The sequence below is a fragment of the Phyllostomus hastatus genome, unplaced genomic scaffold (genome assembly GCF_019186645.2).
Source record: "Phyllostomus hastatus isolate PE091 unplaced genomic scaffold, TTU_PhHast_1.1 phas_scaffold_21, whole genome shotgun sequence".
Lineage (NCBI taxonomy): Eukaryota > Metazoa > Chordata > Mammalia > Chiroptera > Phyllostomidae > Phyllostomus > Phyllostomus hastatus.
In genome coordinates, this window is record NW_025334017.1 from 29,275,738 (window position 1) to 29,290,313 (window position 14,576).

General features: G+C 46.6%; 1 protein-coding gene across 8 annotated transcripts in view; it reads right to left on the minus strand.

The window, feature by feature from the left end:
• Positions 1-914: 914 nt before the first annotated feature.
• Positions 915-14,576, minus strand: part of SYBU (syntabulin) — a 68,667-nt gene continuing 55,005 nt past the window's right edge. For all 8 annotated transcript variants that reach the window (XM_045861345.1, XM_045861348.1, XM_045861346.1 and 5 more), the window contains 4 exons: positions 12,909-13,011; positions 5,934-6,137; positions 4,205-4,354; positions 915-2,727 (listed from right to left, as the gene is read on the minus strand). In XM_045861345.1, the coding sequence (XP_045717301.1) occupies positions 1,623-2,727; positions 4,205-4,354; positions 5,934-6,137; positions 12,909-13,011 (1,562 nt within the window). In that variant the 3' untranslated portion in view covers positions 915-1,622. The remainder of the gene's footprint in view (positions 2,728-4,204; positions 4,355-5,933; positions 6,138-12,908; positions 13,012-14,576) is intronic.

Below are 14,576 nucleotides of genomic sequence, written 5' to 3' on the forward strand. Positions count from 1 at the left end.
TCACTGCTGAAGACAAACCCAGTAAAGGGCCTAGTATGTGAGCACCCAAAAAGAATTCGTTGGATGGATTACTTCATTCAACAGCTATGTTAGAACCCCTCCCAAGAGTGTATGTGCCATATACTCTTGTGAACAAAATAGAACACAGATTCCTACACTCGGAGAGCTCATATGTTAGGGCGGAATGGGCAATAACCAGGACACAGTAGGTAAAAATATAGTTCTATGTTTAAAGGTGGTAAGTGCTGTATGGAAGACGAGTTTCTGGGTGAGAACCCCGGATCTTCTCCAGGTCTCTCCCCTTTGTGTGGTAAAGTGGAAAGGCATTGGCTTTTCAGACACCTGAAATCCTGGCTTCTAGAGATGAACTAGGACATCCTGAGCAATCCACCTCTTCGAGGCTCAGCCCCCTCTCTGTAAACTAGAATGGTACCCACCTCACAAGACTGGTGTGAGGAATAAATGAATATAGATAAAATACTGTCTCACCCACCCCTTTCCAGCCACCCACCCTCACCCTATTATTCCAGGAGGAGGAGGGCTTATGGTACTAGAATATTCTCCCGCTCTGCACCCTTAACATGCTTTTAGAAAAAAATCAGCTCAACTTTCCCAAAAATACTCAACACATCCTTATGGAATAAATATGTGGAGAAACAAGTGTATGGGTAATTTAAAAGCATACAAAGAACCAAAACTACTTTTACTCACAGACTATGCTTTTTTAAAATTCAGAGTAGGACATCCTTACCTCTGTTAAATAGTTATTTTCCCTTCTCCTCATTTCTTAAGGCAACCTCATTTTTACAGACTCCTACTGATAACCGTGGAAGGATCTGCTGCCCATTTAATCTTTGTTATATATCAAAGTGAAACCACAGAGGTAATTATTTTATAGCAGGATAAGACATCCATTTAACTGGAAACACTAATCTTTATTTTCATCATGCTGAAGTGTGTGGTTACAAACAGTTCCCAAGAAAACACTATATATAATAAGCAAAAAATAAGTTAATACATTGTAAACTTACATACAGTTTCATCAATTAACAGGTTTAAGAACAAACAAGCCATTTTAAGACTTTGGAGCTACATTTAGTAGAAAACTGCAAACACTCAAATCTGCTCAACCCCAAGTAAGACACTAAAGGACTAGTTAAGACTTCTTCAACCCAATGACACAAATACGTGTTTATTTTTGGTTACAGTCCCCTGCTGTGCACAAGACCATTGGAATGCTGGAACTATCACACATTTGAAAACGGCACAAAGCAAAGCAAGGAGATAACATGCCAGCCTTACAGAAGCTGTCTTGAAAGTGCAAACTTTGCATTTTCTCTTCCTGAACCACTAGGGAAAGAACGGGTACCTCGGACGACACGGCAGGGTCACGAGCATGCTTTCTACACCTCACGGGTGGGACATTTACTTGAATCAGGTCTCCATGCCTTTGAAGATACCTCGGGTCCTCGACAGTGAACAGGCTTCAACTAAATATAGTGCAAATCAAATACCGAGGAGCAACACAACAGAACTGAGACCGCCCTAGGTCGACCTGCTGTTTCTCCACCTGGCACCACATCACACGGGACAGATTGGCACACGGGAACAACCACTTCTATCTAGGTTTTGATCTGAAAGGCGGTGCGGCGCAGCGAGTGCAGGGCCACCACGCAGCAGCCCCGGAGCAAGGCTCCGATGTTATAAACGGGATCTGTCCCCCCTCTCTGAGTACTGAATGCCCACAGCACGGTGGGGACCACAGGGGCAGCCACAGCCAGGAGATCCACCAGGAAACTGTGGCTCCAGTATTGCCGCCCCACGGTCCCCCGGGCCAGCGGGATGATGCTGTCCAACCTTTCCTCTGCGGTGCCTGCAAAATCCAGCTCTCGCATGAGGCGGTTTGCATGAGCTTGCGGATCCACCGTGGTGTATGGGGTCTCCACGGGAGACAAAAGGATGGCCGAGTTTGGATTCCTTGGGGTTAAATCAACCACTAACGCAGAGAGGGACTCCAGGAAGCTCCCTGTGGAGTCAGCAGTGGACTCGTCGGGGGACACTGAGCTCGAGGGGTAGGGGTCCTGGAGCTGGAGCACATACTGAACGAGCTCCGAGACTGCAGGGCTGTAGGGAACCACGTCGGTCTGCACCGCCCGCTCCACCGCCAGGATGCCCTCCTCCGGCCCCGCCACCAGGGGGAGGCCCTCCAGGACCTTCGGCCCCGCGGGGGAATGGAGAAGCTCCAGGTGGCCAGCCTCGGTGGCCGTGGCCGTCACCAGCTCCTCCAGCGAATCTGTGGCATCAGCCATGCTCTCACCCACCAGCAGCTCGCTGTAAGCCCCTTCCTCTGTGACCTGCCCTTCCAGCGACAGCCCCCCTGCCATCTTGTCAAAAGTGGTGTTTCGGGGGAAGCTCTTCTCTGGGGAATCACACGGGAGGTCCAGACAGAGCTCATCCCGCAGGGAGCCGCTGTGTGCCATCTCCATGCTCTGAAGGAGGGACTCCAGCTTCTTGTTTTGAATGTTTATGTCCACAAAGTATTTCTGAATGCCTTTATCTTTATCCGCCAGGTTGCTCCTCATGGTTTCGATGACCTGCTTGAGCTGTTTGATCTCTTTCCTGGCTTCCTTGAGGGCCAGCTGGGCCTCCACCCGGTGGCACTCTTCTTCAATCCAGTCTTCCCTCATCCGGGCCAGCTGGGACTTCAGCTCCACAATTTCCGTTTCCCTGGAGTGAGAGGACAAGCACGGCTGAGAAACAGGTCAACCTGGAGCCAGGTGGCAAGCAATTCTGACACTCGGCCAAGAGCCCACACTCTTCCCCTTGAAACCCAGAGGCTATTCAGTTTTGACATTTCTTTCTTTCACAGGTATTAGCCACGAATGGCCCCCCACCACAATTGGAAAATGGCTTACGTAATCATAGTAGAATCAGAATAAAAAAACACCACTATTTTTTTTTTTTAGTGCTTACTACATGTCACACATTGCATTAAATACTTTACAAGCATTATACTCTAATACTTAATATTTGACATTTTATTATTAGAACACACTAGAGTCTCTCAGCTTTATTGCCATAGCTTGCCCTTTCATGTCCCTAGACTTTGTGGGAGCAAAGTCCATTTGACTTCTCATCACGTATCTAAGAAGGCAGAATTGTTGTGACCATATTACAATGAAACTTTAAAAAATAAATCATATAATGCTACATACTGCAAGGATTTTGTGGAACTTGAATTATTCAATCTCCTCTTAGGTAAGAGGATATTGGATCCATCCTACACTGAAGAGAATATATCCTATTTTCTTAGATCCTTCACAGGACTCTATTTCAAGATCTTAGCTGAAAGTTTCTTCCTTACATATAATTTCTTCCTATGTCCTCACATTCTCCGTGGCTATGAAGACCAGGTAGTCAGGGTCCTTATATGTAGGAAGAGATGTTGGTATTGCTGCTTTAAGTGTAGGCTTGCATTTTCTCCAGTTTCACTGCCTTCATACCTCCTTCTCATGACTGCTCGAACCCTCCCACGGTTTCCTCACACCTAAACCAAAGATTCCCACAAAGTACGGTCTGACTCACTGCAGCCTTAGCCTGGGTTCACGGCTACCCTGGCCGGAGCTCTGCCCCACCATCCTAAAGCGTTCCAGGGAAAACCAGCCAGCAGAGAATCAGGGCTGCTCCAAGATGTCAAAGGTCTTTTCTCTCTGAGATAAGATCTCTTAAGCATGGGGCTGCTTTGTTTTGTTTTGTTTTGACCTCAACACTTGGCCAAGAATAACGAACCTCTTCCTTCAGCACAGAAATAGCTTGCAGGGATCACGGCCCACACACACAGTCAGCCCCTCTCTCACAGAAATACAGAGCTTAACAGGGGCTCACTGTGTGTGCCCCATTCTGCGGGAACTAAGGCTTGTTCATCTCAGTGTTCCCGCCATTTAAAAATAGTCAGGCACACACCCAGCGCCTCACGTCAAAGCTGCACACACCCAGAAAAAGCAGGCGGTCTCCTCTAACTTTGGGGTGGTCCCTTCAACTCCCGAAACAGCCAACACTTTTGAGAGACTGCTTTATGAAATAGAACAAAAAGGAAATAAAATCACATTTCTTCTTTTCTGTTTTTCTAGAGGGCAGTTTCACATTTCATCTTATAGGAAAAACAACTGTCCTAAAGCACCACATGCAAGGCCTGTGGGTTCACCTCTCATGGAGCCGGCGCTCAGATTCCTTCAGCCTGGTCTTCAGGTGTCTCACCGTCACCTCTTTCTGCTGCAGAGGAGTCAAATACTGCTCAGGATTCGGGGGCTTGACACCATGGTTTTCACCACAGGACATATACCTCCCGGACCGCCTGAAAGAGCACAAGTTTTGACAGGTTACTCTTTGCCCATTTCCTTTTGTGTGAAAAGTTAAGGCGCAGATATAGTTTGAGAAGAAATCGCAGTCGTGTGCTGGGGTCTTAAACCTCAGTCACGTCTGACCTCACTGTGAAAGGGGACAGTAATACACCTGCCAGTCCTAGGATGTTCATTACTTGGAAAATTGGGGTGCTGTTTGTGGAGGGTGACGGGAACGGGGGGGGGGTTCCCGTGGCTTTCTAAAGATCTCATATAGAATAGGGTGCAATTGCCCATGGCCTGCCTGTCGGTTCAGAGTAACATGCTGCTAGACGGAAGGACAAAGAGTGGGGCAGGGAGGGAAGGGAGCGAGATGACCTCACTTTCCACACAATGTGCCCCTAAGATCCTGATTGTTGTGAGCTGAATTCAAATTGTTCTGGAAGAAGTCCCTGGAGTGACTGTGCTGATTCAGTGGAGAGCTTCCTTCTTCTGACGGGAATGAGGCTACGGCACTCTCACCAGAGCGTGCTTTGTAAGAGAGGTGCCCCATGTTCTAAAATCTCCCTCCCCGCTGACCAACCGCAGCTGGAATCCGGCCCGGCCCTTCTCGGGCCTGACCAGGAGCCGGGCTTCCCTCCTGGGAGGGCTGACTGACGGAACAGGACGCCCAGAGGAAGAGGACCGAAGGAGCACGGCTGGCAGCTTCTCCGCTGACTCTGGACCCAGCCCAGGCCGCTGCGCTCGCCCTGCTCCCCTGCGCCTGCACTCCTTCCAGGATGGGCTGAGTCCAGTTCCCCGTCCCCCAGTCCTCCTGTCCAGGCCCATTTGGATGTGCAGTTCCTTCTTTCTGCCTCCCCACCCCCACCCCCACCCCCAAGGACTAACTCACTCCTTACTTGAACTTCAAATCTCATTTCCATTCCCCTTTCTTAGTGAGGCCTCCTCCGATCCCTCCAGACCGCAGATGGACCCACTGGCCACCTTTTACATGCACACATACTGGCAGAATAATGGGAATGGGAGTTTTTACAATTTGGTTGATTTTAGAGGGAGAGGCAGAGAGAGTGGTTTGTTTTTCCACTTACTTATACACACATTTGTTGCTGACTCTTATATGTTCCCTAACTGGGGGGTGAAACCCACAACCTTGGCATGTTGGGACGACACTCTAACCAACTGGCCAGGGCATCTTATTGTGTTTTTGCCATTAGATGAATAAGGTCCTTCTTCTCCTCTGGGTGGTAGGCACAGAGACCATCTGTTGGTCACTGCTCTGTTCCCAGCACTGTACACAGTACCTGGCACAACGTGGCACTCCACACATGGCTGGTGTTTGAACAGACGCATGAATGATCCCATTTTTCCTCCCTGTCCAGTCACTGCTTGGACTGCTGAAACTTACAAACGATTGTGGCTCGTGTCCTTTCTGTAGCAGCCCTTAACCAATTAGCTGAGCGTGGAAAGACAAGTGTCTTATTGCAGAATAAGGCAGCGAATCAAGAGTTGCACAACTTTTTTTTTTTTAAAGAAAACTTACCACGTTGGACAAACTAGGAACCATGAACTGAAGGACGATCAGTACAGACTCACCTCATGACTGGGCTGCAGTCACTTCCTTTGTAGGAGCCCGAGTTGCTACTGCTCGGGGAAGAAGGCGCGTAGCTAGGGTGGGTGTTCACAGGGCTCAGCTGACTCCTGCACAGCATGGACAGCAGGTCCTTTTCCCGCGGGGACGGCGGGCTGTTGCCGGACTTGTGTGATGAAGTTCCATTACTCCGCCCATGGGGACCTCGACTGGGGAAAAGCATGAGACAAGGTTAAACCCCTCGGGGCTACTGGCGCCCAGTGAGAATGCTTTACTCCTTAGAGCTACTTACCACCAAAGGAGTCCAACTTACAGTGTGGAAACAGGTGCTGTCATCACTAGTGCAAACTGCCCTTTCCCTCCCTTCCCACCTGCCCAGTACTTCCTCTCCTTGTGCCGTCAGCACAGGTCATCTCTGCTCTGCTGCCCTTTTCAATGGTTTCTGACCACAAAGCTTGTTTTGGATTAAACCCAGCTGAACAGTAGGAACACAAACCATGTAAATATTGACTTGGTTCAAGTTCATTTTGGAGACTGCTTTGAAGATGTGGTTTTTGTTCCAGTGCACCTGTTTCAGCTTTAAAATAGTTGCGTTTGGTTCAGGTTGAGGTAAGAAAATTGGGTAGGTTCATTTGGAAGATGGGGGAAAAGGGGGTTGCCCATAAAGAAGAAGGAGAAAATAGGACAGATAAACATAGCCCACATAAATGCATTGAGTCCATAATTTTAACCTCCTTTTCCCCTCTCCCCAATAACTTAATACAACCTTTATCATTTAACTGCTGAAATGTTGTAACAGCTCCCTCTTCATTCCCTGGTCTCTTGTCTTGCCCCCTCTAGCAAGAGGCTGACTTTGTGGCTGGAGTGGCCTTTCCAAAGTGGAATTTGAAGACCACTGCCCTCCCCAGGGCCATCCCCTGACTCCCCACTGCCTCCAGAATAAAGGGCAAACTCCTTGCCATGCTCACAAGGTCCCACTGCCCTGTCCTACCCACCCTCTGCCACTTCCCCTCCTCCCTCCATTCCGGCCTTCCAAATGACTTAGTTTCCTGCGGATTCACGTTCCCCATCATCTTTATATATATATTAGATTTATTTTATTTATGTTCAGACAGAGGGGAAGGGAGGGAGAAAGAGAGGGAGAGAAACATCAATGTGTGGTTGCCTCTCACACACCCCGTTTGGGGACCTGGCCTGCAACCCAGGCATGTGCTCTGACTGGGAATCAAACCAGCGACCCTTTGGTTCACAGGTCAGCATTCAATCCACTGAGCCACACCAGCCAGGGCTTTCTTTATATATATATATATATTTTTTTTAAAGATTTTATTTATTTATTTTTAGAGAGGGAAGGGAGGGAGGGAGGGGGAGAGAGAGAGAGAGAGAGAGAGAGAGAGAGAGAGAAACATCAATGTGCGGTTGCTGGGGGTTATGGCCTGCAACCCAGGAATGTACCCTGGCTGGGAATCGAACCTGGGACACTTTGGTTCCCAGCCCATGCTCAATCCATTGAGCTATGCCAGCCAGGGCGACTTTCTTTATATTTTTAAACGTATGATTTCCTCTGCCTAGGATACTCTCCTTCTACTCTCTACCCTAAGCCTCGGGATACCTCCTACTTCGAAACTGATAGGAACCTACTCCAAGCAGCCTTCTCTGGACTCTTCCTTCCCCAGGCCGGTGTAGGTACCACTGCTTGGTGCTCCCTAATACTCTGTGCAAACCTCCATCGTGAAACTTACCACACTGCATCACAACTGCAGACTTGCTTGTCTTTCCCGCTAGACTAGGGCATGCCGAGGGCAGGACCAGAGCCTCGTCTTTTATATCCCCACCGCTGCCTGGCACGTGCCAGGTGTTCCTCAATGACTGACAACTGAGTACACTGGGTTTACGTCCTGACACTGCCACTTCCTAGGAATTCAGGCAAGTAAGCCACTTAATAGATGGGGACCTATAATAACTTATCCTGTTTTCCTCACAGAGTTGAACGCGTGTGAGTGCATTCGATTAAGCTGGTAAGGGCAATTGAACTGTGGGGTATTATATTATAGAATAAACTTGTTTGGACCTCCCTGTTCGTCTATTTCCAGGGGAAACATTTTGAGAATGTTGAAATTACTTAAACAGGACAACTGTTCTGCGTCAGGAAGATTTCTTGACGACATTACAAGAAAACAACAGGGAACAAGATCCCTTTCATGGAGCAGCCCTGCTTTCTGACATTCCCGCCCTTGCCATTCTAATTACAGCTGCATCCAGCAGACACGCATCTCAATGAGAAACGTGTGTCAGGGGGGATGTGAGAGCGCGTGTGGGCATACTTGGCCCCATAACCACAATTACTTATTTAAAATCACATACAATTTCAACCAGCCGTCAACCCAGTAAATCACGCATAAATGAAACATCACCACCTTGGAAAGTTAAAAAAGTTCTTTCCTTTTGAAATCATCCAAATGGACTCTGCCTCCATTTCACGAATAGGGGACACTTTATATAGAACAGATGGGCTGATGGCTTTGTGACAAACCGACTTGAGCAGCCCAGGGGTGGGAGGCCTTGGGGGAGCTGAAAAGAACGTGTACTCTGGCTTGGATCCGCTTCTCCACGCTGCGCTGCTCAGTCTGGCACCAACTGGCCTATTTCTTAATGCGGCTGTGGGAGACCTGGAGGATTAGCCAGTACAAGAGAGAAAGCAAAGGACTACCCCTGATTTTCACCTGGGGAATTCGATTCTGAGTTAACCTTCACCGAGGACCTTCTGTGACCCCAGCCCTATTCCCAATGCTTCATGAGCATTGTTTCTCGTAATTCTGACCATCATGCCCTGTAGCTGGTACAATTATTGCCTCCTTTTCTTGTTATGCTGAAGTACTCATTCGGCTAAGTAACTGAGGCTCAGGGGGTAAAAAAGAGAAAAATTGGCCCAGGGACACACAGATGAACTGGAAATGAAATGCAGGTCTTGTAATTCTATAGAAATGTCTCCTAATTTACACAAATGGGATGTGCTGTTTGGGGCTTGTAGACAGGTATATTAGGTACTGCCTTTATATGTGGTTATTACCTAAAGAATTCGCCACTGACTTCTCTAGCAGGACATATGTTCTAAGATACAAATGAACTTAGATGAGGATTTTGTAAGAACTCATCTGCTTTACAGGATACAGCAAAAACTATTAAGCTATGAAACATTACTAGAGTTCAATCAAATCTTCAAATATATTTTAGGAAATGAATTATTAGACTGTTTGGAACAGCTTTTACAAAAGAAACTACATGCTTAAAAATATCTGTTATGTCCCTTGCATTTAATTTAATTCCAAAGCTAACACATATGGGCAGAAAGTCATCATGGTTGATGATAAAATATTTTCGAAGGGGAAGCAGGGGTTCCCCATTCGTCAGAGCTGTGAACAGGCAAACCCAGCACTGCCCTCCTCAGCCCACCCTGAATCCCCTGGTTTGGTGGATGAGAATGAAGTCCACAGAGAGGAGGCAGAGTTCTGCTGACCACCCCCACCCCACCCCCCGCCCTATTTCCACAAACATGAAGACAATACATGGAAAGTGAGAGAAAGGAAGAAGTGAAGAGCAAACTTCAGAAGGGGCCCAGGTGAATTTCTATTCCCCAGCCATTGTCCTTTACTCCAGGTAACATTCTTACAACACCACCATCATCACCATCATCAGTGCCATAATCATTGTTACGGGCTGAATTGTGTGCTCTCCAAATTCGTAGGTTGAAGCCCTAACCATCCAGTACCTAAGAATTGTGACCATATTTGAAAACAGGGCTTTCAAAAAGGTAATGGAGTTAAAATGAGGCTGCTAGGGTGGGCTCTAATCCAACTTGACTAGTGTTCTTGAAAGAGGAGATTTGAACACAGACAGAGGGAAGTATTGGTGAAGAAATGAGACAAGACGGCCCTCTATAAGCTAAGGAGAGAGACCTCAGAAGAAGCCAATCCATGCTCACACCTTGATCTCAGATCGATAGGCTCCAAAATTGTGGGAAAGTAAATTGCTGTTGTTTAAGCCACCTCGTCTGCGGTATTGTATTAGGGCAGCCCTAGCAAACCAGTACGATCATCATCACCATAATCACTAGCACCAGCAGCAGCAGCCTGAGTGAGATGTCGTTATTGCCCTATTTTCCAGAAGAGGCAACTGAGCCTCGGGCTGCGGGTCATGCCCCTAATAAACAGTGGACACTGAACTCAAGTCCAGGGCTCTTGACTCTAAATCTCAAGGTTTTTTTTTTCTTCTCACTTCTGTCTGCCTCTGACTAGACAAGGTTCTAGTTTAAGAAAGAGACTTCCTCAGAAATATGAGCAGAATTGGCCTTCTAGAAGGACAGATTATTTGTAAATCTCTAATGTTTTATTTTTAAAATCGCCTATTAAAAATATTCTCACCAACTCCGCCTGTTCCTCATTTCTCCCACCGCCCTTTACCGAATGTTCCCATCGCCCTTCCTCCCAGGAGCTGACTCTCCACAGAGAAAATTCCTGTATTACAGGAGGAAGGAGGCCATTAAAAAAGCCACAAGCTATTACAGACTTTGGCATGAACACTGGCCCATCTACAGGAGCTGTCCTCGATGCATGGTCCTTTGGAACACAAAGATTACATGAAATGCCAGAGCTGTTTCATCATAGAAATCTACGCATGATGCTCTGTGCCCAGGTCACATTAAAAAAATAGTGAGGATAATGGATAGAACATTGCCTGTTTCAATTTCCCATCTATTAAGCATACATTTTATTTGCACATAATTATATTAATCTATTCTACGTTTAACACATCAATTTTCAATCACTGAGAGAAACCATGAACTCTAGATTTGAATATTTTCTCTAAGTCACTCAGTACTATTGACATTACCTTCGCATTTAATCACAAACACGAATTCCTTTGAAATGCTTAATAAAATTGTCTTTTTTCTTCATATCATTTTTTTCCTCTCTGTTCTTTGATACCTTGTACCATGGGTATGTGTTACTTTCTCGAATGGATTAGATAAGTGGTTTATTCTCAGAGCGAGCCACATCTGATTTATACAAAGAATGTTTATATTCCTGTCCTCTGATCCCAGATGCACTTTATTTCCATAACAGATGGTATTTGGGAACAGAATAATTGTGCTTTTTCACTGTGGGCTTCACTCTTTTGTTGCAGGTTTGTCTGGCTTCAGCTTTGTTTTTACTAAACTCTACACTGTGGGTCTCAGGTCCCTTTGTAAACACCAGCCAAAGCTTCTCCTTACCCAGGGGGAATGAGAAATGCTTGCTGACTCCTGGAAATACCAGACTTTAGAAATAAAACAGTTTTTATCCAGGAGAGGACCTTAAAAATCACATAGTCCAACCTCTTTTATACAAATGTGGACACTGTGGCCCACGAGAGTTAAGGGACTCCCCCACAGTCTACAGACAAATCATACCCAAGTGTCCTGTGGCTCATACATTGCTTTGTTCAGGTCTCTGCTCTGAGCTCACCCCCTGGCAGAGGTGTCCTGGAACCAGCCTATCTAAAATACACCACACACCCCACTACTCTCTTACAGCTGTTCCCTGCATGTTTGAAAAATCATGGTGTCATTTATGTGCTTACTGTCTTTCCCTGCTAGAATGAGTATAGTTCCCATGGCGTTTGGTTTACTGCCAGATCTCCAGATCCCGTCTCACAGTCGACACTCAACAAATACTTGTTGAATAAGCCGCTGTTGGTGGCAGAGAATCCTAAACCACTGAATGTGGACAGAGGCTCCCATTCCTCCCTGTCTTCTCTCCCACAATCCAAATAGCATCCATGGTGGCCCTGGTCGATGCTTACTATGCTCCAAGCACTGACCTCACACTTTACCTGTATTAACCAATTAATCCTAATAATAAACCCTACAAGGTGGGTAGGACCATAGCCCTATTTTTTACAATTACTAAAATAATTCTTATTTATTTTTAAAATTATATTTTATTGATTATGATATTATAGTTGTCTCAATTTTTTCCCCTTTGCCTTCCTCTGCCCAGCACCCCCCACTTCCTCAGGCAATCCCCCCATCATTGTTCATGTCCATGGGTCATGTGTATAAGTTCTTTGGCTGCTCCATTTCCTATACTGTAATTTACATCCCCATGGCTATTATGTGACTACCTATTTGTACTTCTTAATCCCCTCACCTCTTCACCCACTCTTCCTCACCCCCCTACAACCTGGCAACCACCGAAACGCTCTCTGTATCCATGATTCTGTCTCTGTTCTTCTTTGCTTAGCTTTTTAAAAAATTCCATTGTTGATAGATATGTAGTTATTGCCATTTTATTGTTCATAGTTTGGTCTTCTATTTTACAGATGAGATAACTCAGGCACAGAGAAGTTAAGCAACTTACTCAGGGCTACACAGCCTGTAGGTGAAGCTGGCTTTCAAACCAAGTGGCCTGGCTCCATGGCCCACACACTTAGCTCTTTTGCTCTGTTGCCTCTTTCAGTGGTGGCCACTCATGCCTCTGGGCTTGACACTTCCTTCACCCCTTCCCCAAGGGAATGTTGGGGTGCCCAGAGGGTCACTTATGCTTTTTTCATGAGGATTTAAAAAGAGAAAAAAAAAAGAAGCTCGGGTAGCAGAAAAAAAGGCTGAAATCAGAGTCTTCATAGCTAAAAGGCAACAGAGATGGGGAGGTGGGGTGGGAAGTGGAGACAAGCTTAATACCCAGATGAGCACACAGGTGAGTGAGGAAGCGAAAGTAGAGTGGACACAGAGCCAGTGGCTGCATGAGAGAGAACACTGGCCATGCCATGTGACCCCAGGAGGACTGGTAAAGAATACTGATTTCAAATCACGAAAAAACAAACAAAAATCACTCACTGGATAATAATAAAATACGAATGGGCAGTAATGTGGTGGCTCTACAGAAGCACCCAGTGCAGGGGTAAAGCACTTGACTAATTAGAGAGCAGGAGACATCGCCTACTTGCGTGAGGAAGAGGACCGCTTGCTTCCCGCAGCAGACATGTGGACCTCGGGAGCAGAAATGCTGCCAGTGCTGCTGGAGGAGCTGAAATCGGCTTCGCTACCTGGAAAACAACAGGGGAGACAGGAGGTGAAGGGAAGGAAACTGAGAACACACTGGCCGGATCCCTGCCCCACCCCGAGGTCCCTGGCTCCCTGCCTTTGCACTCTAACTCAGCAAGTGGCAAGATTCCAGGGCTCCCAGTCTCTCATCTGTTTTCCCCGAAGCAGGCAAGAGAAGGCGCAAATGCAAGGACATCATTTCCTAAACACAGCTTAGAGGCACAGGAGGGCCGGTCTTCCAGCAGATGGTATACCAACAATGACCCACGTGGCAGGGAAAATACACAGCCCTCTCTGTGAGCCGCACGCTCCCTCAACAACATCAACACTCGGGCCCAAACTTGGAGCATGACAAAAGCATGCTTATCAGTCTCAGAGTAGTTTTTTCAAGAAAGTTTCTCTTTGGGCTTCTGTAGTCAAATAGCCAGGCTTGCATGTGTCACCTGGGTCTGAAGACAATCACCCAATGAGAAGCAGTCAGGAGGACAGCCTGGGCTCCAGGTAACTGCCCGGGAGACACTATCTGCTTACTGACTTTCTCTCATTAGACTGCAGCTCTGGGTTTTCTATGAAGAACAGAGCCTTAACGAAAAGCAGCAACAAACAATTCCAAACAGAAGGAAAAAAGTTCACAGTGATGGAAGCTCTGAATTATAGTCAAGTTTGAAATTTCAGGGTTTGGGGAGGTGCAGTGGAGAGAGTATTCCGTAGTTTACAAAGATCACATTACAATCTTGAGTACAGACTAGCATTTGGTATGTAATTAGAAACATGCTGTGTGGTAGAAGAGTTAATATAAACTCGTTTCCAACAAAGAAATAGTATGTAGTTGTGAAATTATAATGAAAATAATCCATGGATTGCCTGGGGAAATGAAGCAAGAGGGAGAGAGGCAGGAGAGAACAAGTGGGAAGAAGAAAGAGGATTAAAAATAAAAAGATGAAATTCCATATGCTTTCAGAAAACAGATCGAGGTGTGCAGTGTCGTTGGCCTCGCCTCTCAGCTCCCACAACACAATTTCTGAGTCTGCTCTAGGACCTAGAGCCAGCTCACATTTCTGAGCTGAGGAAAATAGGAGTGATTTAAATCCCTTGAGTTACTAACAAGCCGTGAGCGATGATTATCATAAAAACTATGTATTGAGTGGCTAGTAGGGCCCAGGCCCTGTGTGAAATGCTTTCTATTCTTCATATTTTTGACAACTTTGCAAGGCAGGCATTAATATCACTGTTCTACAATTGAGACCAAAACTGGCTTACCCGAAGCTCGTGAATGACAAATCCTGCCCGGGACAAAATCCCTGTGGGATTTCTATGGACCGTGCTGCATCCTTAGGAAGGCAGTGGGAAAAGAGGGCCATGGCAGGGCTCTAGAGTAAACGATATACCACCATCTCACTAACTCGCAAGGTGAGCACAAGTGCAAGATGTGGCCAGACTGGCCCATGGGGGAACAGGTCCTGTCACTGACGGATTGCATTAGTTTTGCTAAAGGGGAAGGTAAACAGCAGCGAGGCAGAGAGACAGAAATCCCTCCCTGGCTTCCACGACCTCTCAGGAAGCTCAG